We start from the raw sequence: 11,881 nt of genomic DNA on the forward strand, positions 1-11,881 counted from the left end.
TTGTTGGGGCATTTTGTAGCTGGGCCGATTTGACTGTCAACCAAAGGAACTTGCCGTTGAACTACCCTAGCATTGTCTAGATGTTCACTTGGAAAAAAGGACAAAAGAAGTGATTTACGACTGAATCTGCGTCCATTAGTTAATCTTTGGAACATCAAAAACGATAAGAGTAGACTTTTCCAACTAAAACAGACTGAAAACATTAAAGACTACTGATGACAAACACCTTGAAGGTTCGTGTGACTTACATTACTTGCTGATTACACCATGTTGAACGAGAGACCTCAAAATACGGAAGTGCACGGTCATGATAATATTAGACCTGGTTCCGTCTACAATGAAAATGTTAAGCGTATACATGTTGTGCGCATTAACAAAACTCTGGTTGAAAAGTTAACCGGAAGTACTGGCGGATGAATTGTTGTTATGGAAACACAATTACTCACGGTGTATTTTTCAGTGATAAACGATCTAATACGATACAAATACGTATGACGAGATAAAGTTCAACTGTTTAATAGTACGTACACATTGAATAGTATAGTGTATGGTTAAAGTACCTTGAAGTGCATCTTATGCGTAAGGACTACATTTCAACTTTACCAATTTCCGGTTTCAGTGAGCAGGCTGTAAACAAATGGCTGATGGAGTACACAACTGAAGATGGCTGAACTTAAATATGACTTAGCCCTTGTCGACACCCAAAAAGATAAAAAGATACAACATCAGACCTGGTAAAATATTTTCTTTGTAAGCCGCTGACATGTTTGGGTCAATTTTTATTATGTTTTTGGATTTTGCTACATTAAACGAAAGAGCTAGTGCTTCTGTCATCTCTGGAGTCAGACTCCAGGATAGGTGAATGTTCGGATGTTCATCGTTTCTTGTTTCATTAATGAATTATAAAGGGTTCCTGGTAAGTGTTCGCCCGTAGCCCCCGCTTGAAATGTATATTTTATTTATTATGATTATTTCAAGGGGTTAGGTTTAAGCTTTAGATATAGGACCGCCACCGTGGTGTAGTGGTTAGAGCGTTCGCCCGGAAGGTCGCGGGTTCGATCCCCGACCGCATCTTACCAAAAGACGTTAAAATATTGTAGTTGTTGGTCCCTGCCTGGCGCTCGGCATTAATGGGTACAACAAGGACTGGTCGGCTCGGAGTCAGCATAATGTGTATGACTATAATATTTCTGTGTGGGGTATTCATGCTTCACTGCGGCGTGGTATCTCAGTGGGCTAGCATAAAACCAGCTTAAGTCTGGGCTAGTACAAGAAGCCGCACATACACATGCATGCACATCGTCATATGAGCGAAATATTCTCAAGCACGACGTTGAACCCAATTTCACCTCACCTCACCTTTAGATTTATCGTTATGTTAGGGTTAGTGCAGGCTTTCTATAAAAAAACCCATATATTCTTACTATAGATTTTAGGCATAGAATGATAAAAAATTCCGGGGGTTATCTTTCCGAAATGTGCATCAGAAAAATGTACATATATAACATGAATTCGGCGTTCTCCTGTTTGCTTTATACAGGTAAATCACAAGCAAGCTGAATCACTGTAAATGGGGATCAGGCTAAAACGTCACCACAGCAAAACGGCACCTGGCGAAAACGGCACCATTTGGACATAACGGAACCTCGACTTGGCGAAAGCGGCTACAAATCTTATGGCGAAAACGGCAGCAAATAATAATCTTAATTATTGGGAAAATCTTATTTGTCATTAGATAATCTGAATACAGAATTTTGGAATGCATCTACTCTGCCGACAGTGATTGGAAAGTTTGTGTTAACTGATAATCGGATTCCAGTGTGGTTAGATAATGAATGAGTCTATCCTGCCGACAGTGATTGTAAAGTGAATCCCATAGCCGATAATCGGCTTGTAGAATGTTTCGATAGTCAAAACATCTACTGTGCCGACAGTGATTGGAAAAGCATGCCAATTTAGCGTGAAAACATCACAACATTTGATGATTTAAGTACATTTACTCAACTCAAATCGCCCAAACTGAAGACATTCATGGGATATACACTGTATAAGCATCCGGCCAAATATGGACTTTGACGTGTGAACATGTGTTATGTGTTATGTTGACGGTGCTTTTGTTATCGTCTTTATAATCTTGTTATTTTAATGCAATGGGTCAGTGAGTGAGTTATGATTTTACTCCGCTTTTAGCAATATTCCAGCTATATCACGTGATATAATCTTGCTAATGTTATGAAATGAAATAAAAACCACAAGTCAACGTCATACTGTGTTTTATATATGTTGATTGCTAATGTTTTAATTAAACAAACTAAAATATAAAAGTCAACATCATACTGTGTTTTGTATATGGTGCCGTTTTAGCTCAGAAATCAGTAGCCGTTTTCGCCAATACGGTGCCGTTTTCACCAAACGATTTTGGTGCCGTTCTGCTGTGGTGCCGTTTTAGCTATAACCCCTGTAAATGTGCATAAACTGAACTTTAGGCGCTTGTTGTTATCGATGTAGCAGTAGTTAGGATGCCTATAATGTCATGCAGTTACTGGGGATGTTGCAATTCACCGCACACACAGAATATTCCACTGATTAATGTATCGATTATATAAATGAAATGACACATTTTGGGTGTAATACATTGTGTTCATGGCTGATCCTGGGGGTGGATTAAAAGCATTGTTTTTGTATGTAATTGTTCCTATTTTCATTGATGATACAACTAAATACATGTATGTCTTAGTTGGGCTCAATGTGTTTCCATTGATGATGAACATATTTCCTAAACATTCTCAGCAGTCAGCACCCTACCTTCCTCACTAAAGAGGTAAACGGGTAAGACCTGTGTCATTTTCTTTACTTCAATGGGCTTTGAATCCTCACAAAGATGAACCTAACTTACACATTTTCATGTATTGGTTTTATAAAATTTGTTTTATGAATAAAATAGGTACAAGGAGCGACTAAGAACCAAGTTTATCAAGTCACTAAGTCCAAATGACACATCCAAGAGCCTTGTGGGAAGGAACTGGGTGTTTCTCAAGGATGGCCTTGATGATTTCAGAGATGGTCTACCTCCTGCAGTCGAAGGCGATGTTTTCATAAAGGTATTGCCATGACCACAAGGTAGTTTTTCAGAATATGAAACTTAATAACATGCTTTGAGTCCAAGTAGGTACATAAATGAGGTTGCATTTTGCAGTTTCAGAATGCCCCAGTGCAAGTCCTGATGAATAGTTACTTACAAACACATTCATTCTCAATGTTATATAATTCTTTTTCTAAGGAACCAGAAATGGTTAAAATAGCTTTTTATACATTTTATTGACATGGAAAAAAATATCAACTAACAGCTTATCAACAAGAAGCCAGTTTTGTCAAGTAATCAGAGATAAATTCCAAACTGACTCCTTACCCTGAACTCTGTTCTAAACAGGGTGAGAAAGGACCTGGTCCCAATGTGACAGGCAGCAGTGAGAATGTCTCCCCAGTCAAGCAGCCAGCCATGCGGAACCGCTTTGACAAGTACCAAGTGTGTTACTCTCAGATTACTCCACAACAGCAGCAGAGGAGAGAACACATTGAGGAGATAGAGTATGGCTTGCTGCAGCATCCACTGGCTCTCTATCCTCATCTGGAGGAGAGTGTACCTCCAGAGGTCAGCACACATGACACTTAATGTTTTTGTGACCCCCCTTAACAATTGAATTACCTCTTCTGTTACTATAGTTACACATGGAAATGACTCTCTTTTATAATTAAAAAATAACTGTAGTTGTTTTTATAAAATATTATATAATATTATTATTAGGTTCCCGAACAGTGTTTCTTTAGTGTGATCACTAGTGTCATTCGCTTTTGCCATTAGCAGTAAGCAACCTGTTTAAATGGAAATTTATTCACTTTTCATTTGCTTTTTGATTTCATCTTTTTTGAATATTTAACAGTTGTTTGAGGATATCGTTGACATCCTTGACCCTGAAATGAACATGGGGTCGGAGGAAGGGTCACTGGTCACAGAGGGGTCAATATCAACCCAGAGTGCTCAAGAGATAGAACAGCCCAAGTCAACTGAGCCAGCTACAACTGAGCGTGTGGACACAGAGTGAGTCAGAGATTGTGTTCTGAGTCTTCAGTGCCTTGTCAACATGGGGGCACAACTTGCTGTGCAGTGTTGCTTCCCTTAGCTGACAGACCACCTCATATTTGAAGGGAAAGCTCAATACAACATAGTGCATATAATTACATGAAATCCTTGGACAATGTTGCTGAATGGCTGAATATGATCATGGGTTAAATTACAGCCTTTTACAAGTACAGATTTACTGTCAGCACACTAGGGGCGGTTGGGTAGCTTAATGGTTAAAGCATTGGCTCGTCACGACAAAGACCCGGGTTCGACTCCCCACATGGGCACATTGTGTGAAGCCCATTTCTGGTGTCCCCTGGCGAGATGTTGCTGGAATATTGCTAAAAGCGGCGTAAAACCAAACTCAGTCAGTCAGTCAGTCAGTAAGCACACTACCTGCGCTCATAGATTCAGGAATGATGGCTTTCGTTATGTCAATAATCACCAGCTGTAAAACATGCCCCTTTTTATATTCCTGAGGATATCTATTCCTGGCATCACCTGCCACTGAGACGAGTGTGTTGTTTGTACAGGCTGGAGGAGGGGGCCGTAAGGAACCCTTACCGATGGCTGCCTCGTAAGGAAGAGAAGAAGGACAAGAGGAAAACAAATGAGAAGAGGTCCAGTTCCCCCTCTCAAGTAGGTTGTCTGCCTCCCTGGCATGTGAGCAAACTCTGAATGTTTGGACTGCAAAGGGTTGTCACCAAGTTTATATCTGATCAGTACAACTTGTGACTGTCCTTTATGCTTATGTAACATCAACTTTCTTGTTACATGTTAACCAGGGATGTATCTAGACCTGCTCAAACGTTGATATTCAGCAGATATAAGTCTGCAGCAATTGACAATAGACTTCTCAAACTGGCAATAAAAAATTACATTTAAGTACATTTTTGCTAATATAGTATAGTCCAGCTGTAAGTAATGGTGTAGTGCAGATATAACAAGTGATATAGTACATTTATAACTGGTGGTATAGTCCATATGTAACTAATGGTATATTTCAGATGTAACTAATAATATAGTACAGCTATTAGAAATGGTATAGTCCAAATATAACTAATGGTAGCGTACAGTTATCACTAGCGTTGAAGTACAGTTATAACTAGTGTTAAATTACAGTTATAACTAACAGTAAATTACAGCTGTAACTAGTGTTGTAAATTACAGTTATAACTAACGGTAAATTACAGCTATAACTAGTGGTAAATTCCAGCTATAACTAATGGTACATTACAGCTGTTATAACTAATGGTAAAGTGCAGTTATAACTAATGGTACAACAGCTGTTATAACTAATGATAAAGTACAGTTATAACTAATGGTGTGGCTTTCTAGAGCTGACTTGTTTTTCACTGATAGAAATACCAATGAAGAAGAAGATGCTTCAATCCTTAGTTTATATTATTGCTTTATGTGCATTTGTAAAATGTTGGGTATCCATGATGAGTCCCGGGTGTATTTTATAACCAGTGTTCACTGTTTCTAGTAAGCCTGTGTAGTTCATTTACTGAATTGAGCGTAAGAATCATCATCCTCCTCCAATACGCTTGCACTGACCAGAGAAGCCCAGTGTAATGATATTATCATAGGTTTGTTTTACAGAAAACTGCAATATTTCAGCAGATTATTGCCTTGTATCTATTCATCTATGTTGAGTTTGTTCATTCCTGCATGATCTCTGACAACAAATTTAAGTTGCTGTGTATGATCCTAATCATCTCTTGTAAATTTGTTTAGCACCAAACACACTTAAACGATTAAATGCCTTACTAACAACAGAATCTGCCATTACCATAATTTCAGGCCAATAGCCATAAAATTGGTTTGCAAAATATTTTCCTGTCCTGGAAGTGGATTGAAGGACAGGCCTGGGATGCAAACTGCTGAAGCTGGAGGATGAACAATTTTATTTGATTATCTCCCTTCTCTCCACAGGAAGAGCACATCACCAATGTCACCAATGACTTCTGCAACTGGGTGGCAAGTCTGGGCGGCGAGTCCAACAACATTGAAGAATCGACCATCACCAGTCTGTTTGCCAGCGGCTACGAAACCAAGCCAGCTCTGTCTGTTCCGATTCACGTTGTCGAGCTGACCAACGTGCCACAGGAGCTGAGAATGTCAGCTGCAGCACCTCAACAGCAGCAGACCAACAAGAACCTGCCCCAGTCTGAGGAGAAGGAGAAGAGATGGGTTGGTTCCACTGATACTCCTGTTATATAATGTTGTTTGAATCCATGAAATATGTCTTTAACTCTTCCCAAAAATTCAAATTTGGGAGAAAAGGCAAGGGTAAACATAATACCCATGCTTTGTTCAATGTTCCTCCAAATTCATAAGTGGCATGGATAAAGTTTACTGGATGTGAGACATACATAGAGAATACTACACGAGGTCTCATTACATACGAATTATACGAAACAAGTGTCTTTCCTTATGGTATCTGACTGAGCGAAAGCGATGTCAAAAACCATAGGAAGGTCACGAGTTGGTAACATCTGGTGGAAACTTTGCGTTTATGTTTTTCGACGGATATAATGTCTCAGTTCGACTCACAATTAAACAGTGATAGGGCAACGTTCGCAATGTTTACATTCCAACAATGCATATAAGTTGTAGAATGAAGGAATTCACATGTTTGTTATGAATGAGAAAAGTAGTTCTGTTACGACGTGACCTAATTGAGAAGTCATCGGTTATCCAATCAATCAATGAAATCGTTACGACACAGGTCAATGTGATACGACACTTGTGTGACGTCTGAGATTAGTATGCAGTTACCCATACTTTGACCACGTGGGTAGTAAATTCAAATTATTCTCTATGACTCCATTTTTGTCACTGATGCAATACCTTGCTGCATGAGGATACCTCCACAGAAGGTGAAATATGTGTTAACTGTGAAAACTCAGTGATTCGGGAGAAGATTCCAGTCAAATGTCAGATTTCTCAAATGTGTCAGTTTAGCTTCTTTGCTTCCTCAGTTGTAATATTTTGAATCCATCATGGAGCACAAATACACCCATGATCATAAACCCTTAAAGATGGAGATGCACATAAAACAACATAGAATATCAACAACAATATACCATCATATCTTTATATTTTGCAATTGGAGGTCCATGTACCGAGAGTTGAGAACCCCAAACACTGATTGGTTGATTTGAAAGTACGCTTGATGAGACCTCGTCCAAATCAGAATTCCATGCAGAGAAGTATGATAGTAGAGTAAAAGATCTGATATTGATGAGATTATGTGGTATGTATTATGAATTCTTTCTCCTCAAAAGAAGTAGATCCACTGCTGAAGTTGTTCATTTCCCCTTGACTGAAATTACTTTGAAAAAACACTGTCAGTTTTGATGTTAAGTGTTTTCTTGACAGTTGTACACGGGAACATACCAACCCAGCTGGGTGAAGTTCAAATACGGGGCATGGTATCTCAACCCCAAGTCATGGCAGAGGCGGCAGTGGGACGATGCTCTCATCGACCCCAAGGAACTAAAGAACCAGGAGATGTCTGAGGCCAAGAAGAAAAGCCATGATTTGGTATGTGAGACATGTTGAAAATGTCCTACATACAGGTCAGATTTACTACTGTGTGTCTCACAAACTCCTGCACTGATCCAGTGAGTGAGTGAGTTTAGTTTTATGCCGCACTCGGCAATATTCCAGCTATATGGCGGCGGTCTGTAAATAATCAAGCCTGGGCCAGACAATCCAGTGATCAACAGCATCGATCTACGCAATTGGGATACAATGACATGTGTCAACCAAGTCAGTGAGCGTGACCACATGATCCCGAAAAGCATCCGTTAATTAAGCCTGTTCTGAAAAGCATGGGTTACTGAAGATCAATTCTAACGCAGATCTTCTTGGGTTGCACTGATCCAGCTACCTATTAATGGTTATGTATTAATGAGAAGTTTCTGTGTACCATTATATCAATGCTTAATAATTAGTGGAAATTGTTTTTGCTAAGGCCATTTCTTGTTGTCTTTAACTGAGGCTAGTAATTGTATGTCGTAATACGATTGTGAGGAGTTACATTTGTTATACTGATGATTTCTTATATCTTCATTCAAACAAGTTTCTTACTTTCAAAAGTACACCCGATACTTCACCCTGAAAACACCAGTTGTTCTGCAGAACGTGTAAGCCATGATGATTATTCTGGTTCTGTTGTCTCCCCAGAACCTCGAGTTGTCACAGATGCATGGCTCCAATGCTTTCATGGAATTCATAGACAAGAAGAATACAAGGAAACCGGAGGTAAACAATGTCGATATTACAACAGTATTCCATGCTCAAATCATCTCTGTGTGTGTGTGTGTGTGTGTGCGTGCGTGTGTGGCTGCTTGATATGAAAACCAACAAAATAACAAAGGCTTGCCTTTCATATATACATTATTTTAATGATATGCTTTGCAGTTTCTGGAGCAAGTATCAGACATTCAGACAAAGCAAGCAGAAGAAGAACAGAGGAAGTTGGAGGCAGAGTTACAGGCAAAACAGCAAAAGAACATCAAACCGGAGGAAGAGGTCGGCCAAGACCTAGCTGAAACCATAACACTTTGACCAAGTAGCTGTGATACTCCTTGTTAAACTTGCATCTGGAACGCATGGATGATGCTTGTGTTCAAATTAAAATATTTGGAAGTTTTACCTTTTTAACAGCACATTTCTGTGACAAAGAATTCCTTCAGTTGCATTAATGCTGTCAGCCGTCTCAGACCGGTAAATGTATCAAGAAAAACTATTGTTATTTTTTATACACTCTGCTGTACTGTATGAAACACAATCATGAATGTTGTATTCACTGGATTGCAATAGGAATTTTGTAATGAAAATGATTTATCTGAATATTTTCTTTGACTCCAAATCTTTAGGTTAATGAAATTATTAGTAGATATTGAGAAGAATATTGAGCATATTTCACTTGGTTATGTCCTTGTTTATTTTACTATTCTGTTTTGTATTATATGTACATAAACTGTGATGGATGTCATATCAATATATCAAAGGCATGAACATGTGTGATGTTGTTTCTGCTTTGTCAGCATAGTCTAGCATACCAAAATGTTTTATGAGAAAACTGGACAGTTGAATAATAATAGTGAGTGAGTGAGTCTAGTTTTAAACCCCTTTTAGCACTATTCCAGCAACATCCTGACAGGGGACACCAGAAATGGGCTTTGCACATGGTACCCATGTTGGGAATCAAACCCAGATCTTCAGCGTGATGAGCAAACACATTAGCCATTAGGCTACCCCTCCTCCCATAAATGATAACATTGTGCAAAAGCAGTTTAGTTTCTTGATGCAGAAGAACTCTTGTTTCAAACTTAAATATTTGTTTGTTTTGTTTGTTTGTTTTAATGTAAATAATGCAGTCATCCAAATGATGGTGGCTTATACATAGCTGAGCCTGAACCAGACAACTCAGTGGTTGACATTGTGAGCAAAGATCCACATCGTCAGGGTATCATGACAAGACATCACTGAGCGTGACCTCTGGATCCGCATCGTCAGGGTATCATGACAAGACATCACTGAGCGTGACCTCTGGATCCGCATCATCAGGGTATCATGACAAGACATCACTGAGCGTGACCTCTGGATCCGTCATCGCCAGGGTATCATGACAAGACATCACTGAGCGTGACCTCTGGATCTGCATCGTCAGGGTATCATGACAAGACATCACTGAGCGTGACCTCTGGATCCGCATCGTCAGGGTATCATGACAAGACATCACTGAGCATGACCTCTGGATCTGCATCAGGGTATCATGACAAGACATCACTGAGCGTGACCTCTGGATCCGCATCGTCAGGGTATCATGACAAGACATCACTAAGCGTGACCTCTGGATCCGCATTGTCAGGGTATCATGACAAGACATCACTGAGCGTGACCTCTGGATCCGCATTGTCAGGGTATCATGACAAGACATCACTGAGCGTGACCTCTGGATCCGCATCGTCAGGGTATCATGACAAGACATCACTGAGCGTGACCTCTGGATCCGCATCGTCAGGGTATCATGACAAGACATCACTGAGCGTGACCTCTGGATCCGCATCGTCAGGGTATCATGACAAGACATCACTGAGTGTGACCTCTGGATCTGCATCGTCAGGGTATCATGACAAGACATCACTGAGCGTGACCTCTGGATCTGCATCGTCAGGGTATCATGACAAGACATCACTGAGTGTGACCTCTGGATCCGCATCGTCAGGGTATCATGACAAGACATCACTGAGCGTGACCTCTGATCCACATCGCCTGGGTATCATGACAAGACATCACTGAGCGTGACCTCTGGATCTGCATCGTCAGGGTATCATGACAAGACATCACTGAGCGTGACCTCTGGATCCGCATCGTCAGGGTATCATGACAAGACATCACTGAGCGTGACCTCTGGATCCGCATCGTCAGGGTATCATGACAAGACATCACTGAGCGTGACCTCTGGATCCGCATCGTCAGGGTATCATGACAAGACATCACTGAGCGTGACCTCTGGATCCGCATCGTCAGGGTATCATGACAAGACATCACTGAGCGTGACCTCTGGATCCCTTTGGTCACATCTTGCTACTAGTTCTAACCCAAATCCTGTCCTGTTTCAGACATTATGACCAACTGATAGAAATAGTCATTTTACTGTGGATACCAAAGGGGTCATGATGAAAAGAGAAACACGCATGTTATTTCATTGATATGTAGTTTTATTTGAGTTAAATCAAATCACACCCGGTGATGTACTGTTATATCACTTCTAAGAAATTGCTTCTGTATGTATCAACCAATTGTCTGGGTTAGTTTTCATTTTGGAAGTATTTTCACAATGTTACATGTAGGACGCTGTTATCTGCGAAAAGGATTGTTACATGAAAATTCAGTAAGTGATAATTTCAAGAGGATACAGTCCCTCTCAGATTCACAGCACTTCATCCGTTCATGTCAGGTGGGGTGTTAAAAACAGTGGCTTCCACATCGTCGTTCGTCTACCAGAACGGTCCGAATAACTGGCCGGGAAAAGGACCAGACGAGCTATCAGACGTCCGTTGTTACATCGTATCAAGCTTGACATCACTGGAATTTGAGGCCATTTGGGAAGAGTCGTCTGGGCGGACGAAACTCGATTTCTTTCGTTCATAACTGATGCCGCATAAACAATACTTTGGCACAGCGGAATATCTTGGAGCAAGTGCCGTTCGGTGGAGGTTCATTTGTGGTGTGGGTGTGCCTATCACATGACCATACACCATCACATGACTTTGTGGCGACCAGACAAAATCTCAATGGACAACGATGCGTCACCGCAATTTGATAATCATCCTCTGAACACAAGGTGACAAAGCAAGGCCACATCGTGCACGTGTCGTTGGTGATATCCTACGTCTAGAGGCGGTATCACCTCCACCTTGGCCTGGCAGGAGTGCAGATCTCATTCCCCGTAGATTATGCTTGGTACATTAAACATCATGTTTATTGTACTTGGCCCCCATAATACATTATGGTATAATAACGAAGGTTCCGTTGACAAGCCACGTGTCATTTCCTCCGATTGTCCACCATACTGTTACTGAAATGAAACTTGGGCTGTGGTGGTGGAACCTTGGCTTATAACTTAATTGTGAGCAGCCTGTGTTTATGCATATAACTTGATGTACTTGCAATTGTACATAAACAAGTGAAAGTTCGGAGCAGTTACAAGAGACACGTAGCAAACACAAGCTG

General features: G+C 40.5%; 1 protein-coding gene across 1 annotated transcript; it reads left to right on the top strand.

Moving 5' to 3' along the window:
* Positions 1 to 217: 217 nt before the first annotated feature.
* LOC124269674 (protein FAM47E-like) lies at positions 218 to 9,157 on the top strand. Its single transcript, XM_046704709.1, has 10 exons — positions 218 to 233; positions 620 to 734; positions 2,945 to 3,101; positions 3,431 to 3,652; positions 3,942 to 4,099; positions 4,657 to 4,762; positions 6,062 to 6,319; positions 7,511 to 7,675; positions 8,321 to 8,398; positions 8,558 to 9,157. The coding sequence occupies exons 2-10, from the start codon at positions 664 to 666 to the stop codon at positions 8,702 to 8,704; spliced, it is 1,362 nt and encodes a 453-aa protein (XP_046560665.1). The 5' UTR covers positions 218 to 233; positions 620 to 663; the 3' UTR covers positions 8,705 to 9,157.
* The last annotated feature ends 2,724 nt before the right edge of the window (positions 9,158 to 11,881 follow it).

This window comes from Haliotis rubra, unplaced genomic scaffold (assembly GCF_003918875.1).
Source record: "Haliotis rubra isolate DU_JTF1 unplaced genomic scaffold, ASM391887v1 Scf1463, whole genome shotgun sequence".
NCBI lineage: Eukaryota > Metazoa > Mollusca > Gastropoda > Lepetellida > Haliotidae > Haliotis > Haliotis rubra.